The sequence below is a fragment of the Callithrix jacchus genome, chromosome 14 (genome assembly GCF_049354715.1).
Source record: "Callithrix jacchus isolate 240 chromosome 14, calJac240_pri, whole genome shotgun sequence".
Lineage (NCBI taxonomy): Eukaryota > Metazoa > Chordata > Mammalia > Primates > Cebidae > Callithrix > Callithrix jacchus.
The window spans coordinates 67,278,127-67,290,192 of record NC_133515.1 but is presented as its reverse complement, the minus strand read 5'-3'; the positions used below and the strand labels follow the sequence as shown (position 1 = coordinate 67,290,192).

The following is a 12,066-nucleotide window of genomic DNA, read 5'->3' as shown; positions in this document are numbered from 1 at the left end:
GGGTAGAATCTGCATTTGAGGAAGGTAAGCAGTGCAGGTAGGTGGATATAGACTAGAAGAAGTCATTTGTTCTCGTTTCATTGCTGGTCCTATGACATGCTTCTTCTTTTTCTTTTCTTTTTTTTTTTTTGAGGCAGAGTCTTGCTCTGTTGCCAGGCACCAGGCTGGAGTGCAGTGGCACAATCTCAGCTCACTGCAACCTCCACCTCCTGGGTTCAAGCAATTCTATTGCCTCAGCCTCCCAAGTACCTGGGACTACAGGCATGTGCCACCACACCCAGCTAATTTTTGTATTTTTTTTAGTAGAGATGGAGTTTTACCATGTTGGCCAGGATGGTCTCGATCTCTTGACCTCATGAGGTCTGCCCGCCTTGGCCTCCCAGAGTGCTGGGATTACAGGTGTGAGCCACCGCGCCCGGCTACTACGTGCTTGTTTCTTAAAGTAGAACATGTAGCAGTTCATGATGTCAGGGAGGAAAAACTTTTTCTCTACCTTATGTTTAGTGGTTGGGGCAAATTAAATTAATAAAAGACAGATGAGAGAAAGGCTCTAAGAATTTGGACTTTAATTACCATCATAATAGGGGAAGTAAAGGGGGATGAAAGGCACTTACGGGAAATCAAAGGACTTTCAGAAAAGATAAATGAACACTTAAGAGAATAGATGAGAAATATGAAGGTTTTATGACAGTGTCTGTTTAGGTGGTTACTTCTCGTCCTGTGATGAGAGTCAGTCTTCTGATTGCCAGAAACTCCTGGGAGATTTATAACAATTGGGTTCTTTCGAGAGGCTCTTCTTTTAAACAGATTAAGGGAGTTCACAAAGAAAACCTAATCTCAAATGATTTCAGCACATGCACACACACACACTCACTCACTCTCTTAAGCCACTGTTAAGTATTGTGCCAGGAAGATGTCAGTTATGCATTTCTTTCTTTTTTTCTGAGTAGACTATTTGAAGTTATTTATATCAGGACTTCTTGTGCAAGTAAGTGAAAACTCAGCATAATCTAGGTTATGTAGTTGAAAGTATGGAAAGAAAGTAGGCTTTATTTAAGAGTTGCTTGATCCTGTAGATCGGGGACCTAATTTCTTAATCTTTTCTACCTTTTGTAATTTTAATTTCAACCAAGGATGGTTCCCTTTTTGGCCTTAGGACCAGTCATCAGTTGGGGCAACATTCCAAGCAAGAGTCCTGCAGTTTGCAGTGATGGGACCATTTAAACAGTTATTGTGGCCAGGGACATAGAGTGGGATGATTGGCCTAAGGTAACCAGGGTTGGGTATGGAGTCAGCTTCCCTGTGGGAAGAGATACACAAAGTCTGAGCACTCCTGGGAACAGGGAAGGAACGGAATAACTGTTGTATAAATCATTAGCAGTGTCTACTAAGATACCATCTGTAACCATGAGCTTCTATGTTTTATAGTATAATACTGTCTTTTAAATGAATCAGATTCCCAGTTAAAGACCTATTCTAGATTCTCTATGGGATTGACCTCATATAGTATCTTCTTTTCCCTCAGTTACAAACTTTTAAACTTGTCTGAGGTTATAAGATGAATTCGGTTGTTCACTGTCAATGTAGATATTTGTCATATATTTAGGGATTTAAATTACACGATTCAGAACCACTTTGAGGAAATCTCCAGGGAATATCAGTTGTTTCATTTGTAATTTCTGAAAGCTTCGCTGTTTTCGAGGTGTGCACTTAATTCATGTGATGAAGGGAACAGTATTTCCATGAGTGGTTTGGTTAATTTTTCCCCTCCTAGACTTAGCACTGTATATCATGCTTCCAGTGTTTTTGTGGCTGCTTTATGTACATCTTCTAGAAATATATTCTTGAAGTAAACGTGGATCAAAACCACCCCAAGACAAGATTCAATAAAATATAATTTTTCACAAAAAAGTAAATAATTTAGATTGGGGCTTTCACTGATATGTCTTAATTGTAAACATTTCTACACTGCATTTTGGTTTTTTTTTTTTATGCTAGTTTTCAGATGTAGATTGTTACTTCATTTATTTTTGTAAAAGTAGTAACTTTAAATAAATTTTTATTGAAAATGCTAACAGAAAAAAATGAAATTGTTTTAAAGAAGCCACAACTGAGGCCGGGCGCGGTGGCTCAAGCCTGTAATCCCAGCACTTTGGGAGACCGAGGCGGGTGGATCACGAGGTCAAGAGATCGAGACCATCCCGGTCAACATGGTGAAACCCCGTCTCTACTAAAAATACAAAAAATTAGCTGGGCATGGTGGCGTGTGCCTGTAATCCCAGCTACTCAGGAGGCTGAGGCAGGAGAATTGCCTGAACCCAGGAGGCGGAGGTTGCGGTGAGCCGAGATCGCGCCATTGCACTCCAGCCTGGGTAACAAGAGCAAAACTCCGTCTCAAAAAAAAAAAAAAAAAAAAAAAGAAGCCACAACTGTGGCTCATACCTGTAATCCTAGCACTTTGGGAGGCCAAGGTGGGTGGATCATCTGAGGTCGGGAGTTTGAGACCAGTCTGACCAAGACAGAGAAACCCCATCTCTACTAAGAAAATACAAAATTAGTTGGACGTGGTGGCACATGCCTATAATCCCAGCTACTCGAGAGCCTGAAGCAGAGAATCACTTGAACCTGGGAGGCTGAGGTTGCGGTGAGCCAAGATCATGCCATTGCACCCCAGCCTGGGCAACAAGAGCAAAACTCTGTCTCTAAAAAAAAGAAGCCACAATTGCATGATCCTGATACAACTATATTATTATTATTTGAGTATACATGAGTTATAAAAATAGTATTTGTAAATGCTTTGCAATTTTTATTTTTAGAAATGAAAAAATATAACAAAGAGGAGTATTCATATTCTCTCCACTTAGAATTAATCCTCTCAACATGTTGACATCTTTGTTTATAGTAAACCTTTTTTTTTTTTTTTAATATGGAACGCTTCACGAATTTACGTGTCATTCTTGCACAGGGGCCATGCTGATCTTCTCTGTATCATTCCAATTTTAGTATATGTACTGCCGCAGCAAGTACTGTAGTAAACCTTTTTAAAAGCAACAGAACACTGTTGTAAAACAGGTAGATGTACATGAGGATTTCAAAAAGTTTGTGAAAAAATGGAATTAAAAGATAAAATTTAAAAATGCATTTTAAATTTATTTCCCAACATAAGCTCCTCATCAAGTTCAAGACACTTTTATAAATGATGATCTCTGCTGTTGAGTTCATCCCTAAAGAACTGAGGGTACTAGAAATTCTACCATGTCAATGCAATCTCTTTTACATTATTAAACTAAAGAAAAATAGGTGCTTTTTAAAGATCTTTTAAGATTAGAAAACAGAAGTCAGAAGAAGCCAAATCAGGACTGTATAGTGGATACCTAATAACTTAGCATAGAAACTTACAGAATTGGCCTTGTTTGAGGAGGAGTGAACAGAAACCATGGTGGGAAATGACTTTGATAATGCTTTCCCTGGCATTTTTCTACAAACACTTGGGATAACTTTCTTAAATAATAAGCAGAACTTGTATTGTTTAGCCCCCCAAAACATCAGCAAGCAAAATGCCTAGAACAGCCCAGAAAACTGTTACCATGACCTTTGCTCTTGACTGGTCCAGTTTTGCTTTGATTGGACCACTTCCACTTTTGGTACCCATTGCTTTGATTGTGCTTTGCCTTCAGGATGGTACTGGTACAGCCATGTTTTGGCTCCCATTACATTTCTTTGAAGGAAATGCTTTAGGATCTTGATCCCTCATTTAAATTTCTACTGATAGCTGTGCTCTTGTCTGCAGCTAATATGGGTGCAACAGTTTTGTCACCCATCAAGTGAAAAGTTAATTCAACTTTAATTTTTCAGTTAGAATTGTGTAAACTGGACCAATTGTTGAGATGTCTGTGGTGTTGGCTGTTTTTGCTGTTAATCAGTTCTCTTCAATTAGGGAAAAAAAGATTAATTTTTCCTGAGAAATTGATGTGGATGGTCTGCCGCTGTAGGCTTCATCTTCTGCATGATGTCATCCCTTGTTAGAACAAGTTATCCATTTGTAAACTGCTGATTTCCTAGGAGCATTGACCCCATAAAATTTTCATAAAGCATTGGTTATTTCATCATTCTTCCATCCCGGGCTTCACTATAAATTTGATGTTTGGTCTTACTTCAATTTTAGCAGAACTCATGTTGCTCTGATAGGGGCTTTTTAAAAACTGATGTCTTATCCTTCATAATGCCTCTGACTAGATCCTGTTCAGACATGTTATAGCAAATTAGTACAAGTTTATTGTGGTGCCAAAATTTTTGAATCCATGCATAGTTTTTTCCCAACACATTTTCCGTGACCTTTTTGAAGACCCTTCATATATTATTAGAAGAAAGTTAAAAATATCCCCTGCATCTACTCCTCAGAAATAACCACTGTTAACATTAAGTCTGTTCTCAACTCTAGGCATTATTGAGGGTTTTAACGACAGGTCTTGAAAATTTCTATGGCTACCTTTTACTAGGTGGAGACTAGGCATGTGTAGGTGACTGCATGGTTAATCCCTCTACCCAAAAAGCCATAATTTTAAAGTGTAGTATTCATTAGCATTTAGTATATTCACAGTGTTGTAAAATGACCACCACTGTCTAGTTTGAAAACATTTCATCACCACCAGAAGAAAACCTCTTATCTCTTAGCAGTCTTCTGTTTCCCCAGACACTGCAACCATTAATATACTTTTTGTCTCTGTGGACTTGTCAGTTCTGGACATTTTATGTAAATAGAATCATATGACCTTTTATGATTTGCTTCTTTCACTTAGTGTAATGTTTTAGAGGTTCATCCACATTGTAGCATGTGTCAGCACTTCATTTCCTTGTGTATTGGTCCATTCTTGCCCTGCTATAAAGAAATGACTGTTGAGACTGGGTAATTTATAAAGAAAAGAAGTTGTTTTTGTTTTTGAGACAGAGTCTTGCTCTGTTGACCAGGTCAGAGTGCAGTGGCATGATCTCGGCTCACTGCAACCTCTGCCTCCTGGGTTCAAGCGGTTCTTCTGTCTCAGCCTCCCAAGTAGCTGGGATTATAGGTACCCCCCACTGCGCTCAGCTAATTTTTGTATTTTTAGTAGAGATTGGGTTTCACTATGTTGGCCAGGCTGATCTCGAACTCCTGACCTCACGATCCACCTGCCTTGTCCTCCCAAAGTGCTGGGATTACAGGCATGAGCCACCATGTGCCCTGCCAAGAAAAGAGGTGTAATTGGCTCATACCTCTGCAGCCTGTACAGGAAGCATGATGATGGTACTTGCTCGGCTTCTGGGTGGTCTCAGGAAATTTAAAATCATGGCAGAACAGAAAGTGAGGTGTCTTACATGGAGCAGGAGCAAGAGAGAGAAGTGGGAGGTGCTACACAGTTTTAAACAACTAGATCTCAGGTCAAGTCAGTTACTATCATGAGAACAGTACCCAGGGGAAAATAACCCTCATAATCCAGTCACCTCTTACCAGGCTCCACCTCCAACACTGGGGATTTCGATTCCAATTCAACATGACATTTGGGTGGGGACACATATCCAGAGCATATCACTTTGTGTAGCTGAATGGTATTCCCTTACATGGACGTACCACATTAATTATTGGCTTATTGATTGACAGGATCCTTCTCTTGTGCAGGCTAGAATGCAGTGGTGCCATCATAGCTCACTGCAGGCCTTGAATTCCTGGGCTCCAGTGATCCTCCCACCTCAGCCTCCTGAGTAGCTGGGATTATAGGTGTATGCCACCACACCTGGTTAATTTTTTTTTGTTTTTTAGCAGAGACAGGGTTTTTGCTATGTTGCCCAGACTGGCCTTGAACTCCTGGGCTTAAGCAGTTCTACTGCCTTGGCCTTCCAAAGTTGTAAGATTACAAGTGTGAGTTTAGAGAGAGATAATTTCTTACTCAGCTCTAAGTATCTTATTTCTATTATCATTTGTTCTTTGGTTTGTTAATTATTTAGAAGTATATTTTAAAATTTCCAAGCTTGGCGTGTGTCAGTTTCATAAAAGTTTCACATGTTTGAAAATTGGATGTGTACCCTAATTTTGGGGTTGTTTTTTCACTGTCTATGTTATGCTTGCTAAGTTTTGATCTGCTGGGTTACTGCGAAAAATGTGGGTTTCTTCATCTAATTCTATTTTTGGTTAATATGTTAGGCACAGAGCTGTTGTTTCTTTGTGGTGAATTGAATCTTCATCAATCTTTATTATTATTCTTAATAATGCTTTTTTTGTGGCTGGGCATGGTGGCTCACGCCTGTAGTCCCAGCTACCCAGGAAGTTGAGGCAGGAGAATTGCTTGAACCCGGGAGGCGGAGGTTGCAATGAGCTGAGATCACGCCGCTGCACTCCAGCCCGGCACCTGGTGACAGAGCAAGACTCTGTCTCAATAATAATAATAATAATAATGCTTTTTTGCATTATATTTTGTCTCATTGTAAGAGAGCTGTGTCAGAGTACTTTTTAAAAAAACTTTAATAGAGTATGTATTTTTTTCATTTTTTGTGAGGTTTTTAACCATAAGTTTAAGTAAAAAAGCTTATAATTGGACTTTATTTACTTTTAAGTTTAATTCAATTTATTTTAATAGCAGTTTTAGTCTGTTTGTTGTAGTTACTACTATCTTTTTTTTTTTTTTTAACTTTTTAAAAAAATATGGAACACTGCACAAATTTATGTGTCATCCTTGTGCAGGGGCCATGCTAATCTCTGTATCATTTCAATTTTAGTATATGTGCTGATGAAGCGAGCACATTTACTAGTATCTTTGGATTTATTTCTGCCTAATTGTTTGGTGATTCATCTTCTTCCTGGCTTCACTTACACATTAAAACCTTAGAATAGAGATGGTGTCTCACCATGTTGTTCAGATTGGTCTGAAACACCTGGGCTCAAGTTATCCTCCTGCCTCATCCTCCCAAAGTGCTGGGATTACAGGTGTGAACCACCATGCCTGGCCCCACCTTGCCCATTCTGTTTTACTTTTATGTTGCTTGGGATTCTAAAATTCCATTTTATCTTCTCCTTTTGCCTCTCCCAATCCTATCTCATCACACACATTAGTATGGAAGTTAGCCACTTTTTTTTTTTTAATGTGTTTACTTGTCACATCAAAGTCAAAAGCCTGTCAGTATCTTCTCAGTTATCCCATAAAATCCTAGGACCTTAAGACACCTAAAATCAGGTTACATTTCTTTATTATTGTCTAGTATTCTAGTTCTATAATTTTTATCTCTCAGATTTCCATTCTGTGAGTCAGTGTTAAGTTTAGATTTGTCCATATCCACACTAGTTTCTTTCCTATTCATTCTTTCCTGTGTATTTTTAAGAAGTTCCGTTGTTTAGAGGTCTGTTAGGTTGTTTGAAAATGTCTGTATTTCACCCTTGTTCTTGAATGATAATTTTTCTAGGTATACAGTTTTTTTGTTTGTTTGAGACAGAGTTTTGCTCTTGTTGTCCAGGCTATAGTTCAATGGTAGGATCTTGGCTCATTGCAGCCTCTGCTTCCTGGGTTCAAGTGATTCTCCTGCCTCAGCCTCTCGAGTAACCGGGATTATGGGTGCCCACCACCGCACCCAGCTAATTTTTTATATTTTTAGTAGAGACAGCATTTTACCATGTTGGCCAGGCTGGTCTCAAACTCCTGACCTCAGGTGATCCACCTGCCTTGGCCTCCCAAAATGCCGGGGTTGCAGGCATGAGCCACCATACCTGGCAAAGGCCTAACTTTCCTTCCTCATTCTTTTCATCTTGTTTCTTGGTTTCATCATCCCATTTTTGCGCTTTTTATTCTCTTCCAGTCTCCTTTTGTGTAGCCTGATGCAATGACTATGTGTGTTTCTGATGCCTTGGTAGGTTATACTGTAGGTAGGATGATACTGTTCAGCTAGTAGATGGTAGAAGTCAGATGTCATGTTTTTAGAATACCTCAGTTTTAGATAAGACTACCTAATTGGGTGATGTATTTTATTATCCCAGATTGTTTGGGGGATGTGATGGATTACTGAAAAATGCCCAGTTTCATGTGTGGCTCTTAGAGTATTTATTTTAGGAAGTTAGAGGCTTATGTGTTCACTTTTCTCTTGTTTAACTCGGTACTCCTCAGCAACCCTTTCAAAACAGTATTCCCTCATCTGAGAAAGGAAAATGTAAGGATACCCATTAAGTTTTCTTCTCTCCAGATAAGGGATTATTTTTAAGAGTCTGCAAGAGTTTTGTTGACTTACCAAATAGGTTTCTCAAAGATGGAGAGGAGGGAGGGTAGGAACTTGGCCTGGCTTGGCTCGCCTCTCAGATTCATAGGAAGAGGCAAGTTCAGTAGCATAGTTTCAGCCCACCATTATAGTATTATTTTTTTTTCCTGAATTATTATAAGTCTTAGTCCTTACTTCCAGATAATCTTCATTATCTGTTTTAATTACTGCACAGTATTCTATTTTAGTGATGTACCATTGTGCAAGTATGATGTTTTATTGTTTTTAAGTTTTTCTATAACAGATAAATCTGCAGAGATTTTTTTCAACTCTCTTATTTTGCTTCTGTTACATTATTTCTTAGATTGAATTTCTAGGAGTAGAATTGCTATGTTAAAGAGAATAACAAATATCTCTGAGCCTTGTTGCAGATTGCTTTTTTTCATTTTTAAGGTTATACCAACTTAGATTCTCTCTAGAATTGAATGAGTGTATTAATTTTATTGTAGCTTCACTAGTAGTTGGTGGTAGTTTCTTTTTCTTAAGAAAAAAAGCTGTAGAATAATCTCAAAGTTGCTTACATATTATTTTATTCTTGTAGCATTTCCTAGGGATTAGTCCACTACTTTTTTTTTCATCTGTGAGTTGTAGGTGTTTACACATGCCCGCTTGATGACCTTGATGTTTTCTTATACATGGAAGCAAGTGCTTTTATAAAAGAAAATATTAACCTTTATCTTTTTACATTTTGCAAAGCTTTTTTTTAAACAAATGTTGCATCTTTTAAAAATGAGCTTTATTCAAAATTTTAAATTGTAATATATTGAATTTCTTTTGGTTGGTTTAAATTGAGAAAGTTATTTTATAAATATTCTTCTTTTTGCTAACTTTCTGCAATTTGATTTTAATTCCTTATTCCTTGCATAGTTTGCTTTTGGTATATGAAAGTGTGCTCTCTAGGTGGATACAGTTTATCTCAACCTCATTAAATGTTTTAAATCAAGAGAATGGACTCACTCTGTTATATTAAGCTTCTATGTATAATTGCATAATTATTTGTAATGCCTAGTAAGGATACACTTTATTCTTTTTTTTAAGATGTTCTTTACAATTTCATTGAAATTTAGTTGTTTTGTTTTAAAAAAGAATTCCTATTGAACAGTCTCAAGGAATAAATAGCTATTGATATTAGATCTAGTTTTTTCTTTTTATAGTTTACCTCGTTTGTTTGTTTGTTTGTTTATGAGACTGAGTCTTGCTCTGTTACCCTGGCTGGAGTGCAGCGACAGGATCTTGGCTCACTGCAACCTCTGCCTCCCGGGTCCAATCAATTCTCCTGGTTCAGCCTCCCAAGTAGCTGGGACTACAGGTGTACTCTACTACACCTGGCTAATTTTGTATTTTTGGTAGAGATGGGGTTTCACCATGTTGGCCAGGCTGGTCTAGAATTCACTTGAGGGCGACCTCAAGTGATCCACCTACCTCTGCCTCCCAAAATTTTGGGATTACAGTCATGAGCCACTGCACTGACCCAATTCTTGTAGTTTTTTAATCGGCTGAATTTAACTTTCAAATTTTTAAGACTTTCAGTAGGCAGTTATCTTTATACAGGTCCTATGTAATCAAGACGTCATTTCTAAATATTTTGTGTATGTTTTTGCTAATGTAAATGAGATCAGTTTTTCATTATGATTTCTTGCTGTTTATTACTGGTAAGAATTTAGTGAAACAAAGTACTTAAGAGGATGTTTTTTAATTATGAGATTTTGATGAACTTTTAGTTTTAAGAAATAAAATATTTTAGTTTCTTAGAGCTAACTTTTTCAGATGCCTAAGGTGGGTCCTTGGTTTAGGCAACGTCATACAACTATCACAGGTTTTGGACATTGAACATCATTTAGTAATGTTTAGGGAGAACATTTGAAATGTTTAGGAAAATATAAATAAAATATTGTTAGGGACAAATATATCATCAGCACTGTATAGAGTACATATAGAACTCTAAAGTCCTAATGAACAGAATTTTATATGTCAGTAACTAGAAACTCCTTAATAGTTGTGACTGAATAACTTATGGATAGCAAATTATTTAACTGAAAGTAAAATTTAAATGGTAGGAAATACTGCTTTATGATTTCTGTCTTTACCCATTATTTATAGAATTTTGTTACTTTGTTCTGTTTGCAGGTGGAAAACCATGAATTCCTTGTAAAACCTTCATTTGATCCTAATCTCAGTGAATTAAGAGAAATAATGAATGACTTGGAAAAGAAGATGCAGTCAACATTAATAAGTGCAGCCAGAGATCTTGGTAAGAATGGGTCATTGGAAGTTGGAATAATTCTTTTGTCTATGCAGTGTCTGTCTGTACTGGTGCCAGAATTATTTTATAAGCATCCCCAAGGTGATGACTCCACATTCCTGTCAGACAGAAATCACCCACCAGGTCCTTGTATGGTGTCATTTAAACAAGCCCTATTTTAAATGTCACCTCCACTAATAACAGGATGCTCCTAGGAGAATCACTAAACCCGATACTCCTAGGAGTCTGCATTGATTTGGCTTTGGGTTTTCCAACCACTCCATTAATGTCAATTTTTTGAAAAGTCTGTCTTCCATACCAGCTTATTAATTCCCTATGGGTTCACACTGGTTTTTTTTTTTTTTTTTTCCTGGATTTTCAACAAACATGTGCAAAGTGCTCAGTACAAAGAAGTTTAGAAATCCAGAATGAGGGCCAGGCGCAGTGGCTCACACCTGTAATCCCAGTATTTTGGGAGGCTGAGGCGGGCAGATTGCCTGAACTCAGGATCAAGATCAGCCTGGGCGACACAGTGAAACCCCGTCTCTACTAAAGTACAAAAAATTAGCCAGGTGTGGCGGCATGTGCCAGTATTCCTAGCTACCTGGGAGGCTGAGGCAGGAGAATTGCTCAAACCCAGGAGGCGGAGGTTGCAGTGAGCTGAGATTGCGCCACTGCACTGCAGCCTGGGTGACAGAGTGAGACTTTGTCTCAAAAAAAAAGAAAGAAAGAAATCCAGAACAAAACAGTATATTTAAGCAGTAATAATTAAACTTCTGGGTAATCTGATGAAAGTTATGGATCCTCTTCCCCAGAAATAGGCCCATACCTACATATATTTTAAAATTGCAAATAGTTTCTGTAGAGAGTCCAAACATGGACTAGATCCCTGATTATAAGAACCTTAGCATTAAAGTCCACCTTCCTCATTTCATAGCTAAGGATATTGAGGCTCAGAGAGTTTATGTGTCTGGAGTTAAAGTTGTGTTTTCTTAATAATTTTTGACTTACTAGAAAGTTAAAGTACCTACAGATTTCTGTGTTTCACCATGTGTTAACTTGGTTGGCTGGAAATTTTTCTGCTGATAATGGGTTTTGTGAAGGAAGAATCCTGTTAAGACTGCATCATTGGGCTAGGCATGGTGGCTCACACCTCTAGTAATCCTAGAGGTGAGAGGCCAAGGTGGGCAAATTGCTTGAATCTAGGAGTTCGAGACCAGCCTGGGCAACATGATGAAACCCTGCCTGTACAAAATATACAAAAATTAGCCAGGCATGGTGGCACTCACCTGTGGTTCCAGCTACTCAGGAGGTTGAGTTGGGAGGCTTACTTGAGCCAGGGAAGTTGAGGCTGTAGTGAGCCATAATTGCACCACTGCGTGCCAGGCTGGGTGACAGAGTGAAATCCTGTGTCTCAAAATAAGAAAAAATAATGCATCATTGGCCAGGCATGGTGGCTCATGCCTGTAATCTCAACTCTTTAGGAGGATCACTTGGGCCCAGGAGTTCAAGACTAGCTTATGCAACAAGACCACATTTCTATCAAAAATTAA

The 12,066-nt window shown here is 38.2% G+C and overlaps 1 protein-coding gene and 2 non-coding genes across 4 annotated transcripts in view; 1 reads left to right on the top strand and 2 right to left on the bottom strand.

Annotated features, from left to right (window-relative positions):
• The window catches only part of MSH2 (mutS homolog 2), an 87,553-nt gene that overhangs the window by 56,935 nt on the left and 18,552 nt on the right, over positions 1-12,066 (top strand). For both annotated transcript variants that reach the window (XM_078349403.1, XM_035272619.3), the window contains one exon: positions 10,399-10,522. In XM_078349403.1, the coding sequence (XP_078205529.1) occupies positions 10,399-10,522 (124 nt within the window). The remainder of the gene's footprint in view (positions 1-10,398; positions 10,523-12,066) is intronic.
• On the bottom strand, positions 2,921-3,027 carry LOC118147511 (U6 spliceosomal RNA). The gene has a single exon (XR_004733967.1). It is a non-coding gene; the product is annotated as a U6 spliceosomal RNA (small nuclear RNA).
• LOC118147513 (U6 spliceosomal RNA) lies at positions 6,668-6,771 on the bottom strand. Its single transcript, XR_004733969.1, has one exon. It is a non-coding gene; the product is annotated as a U6 spliceosomal RNA (small nuclear RNA).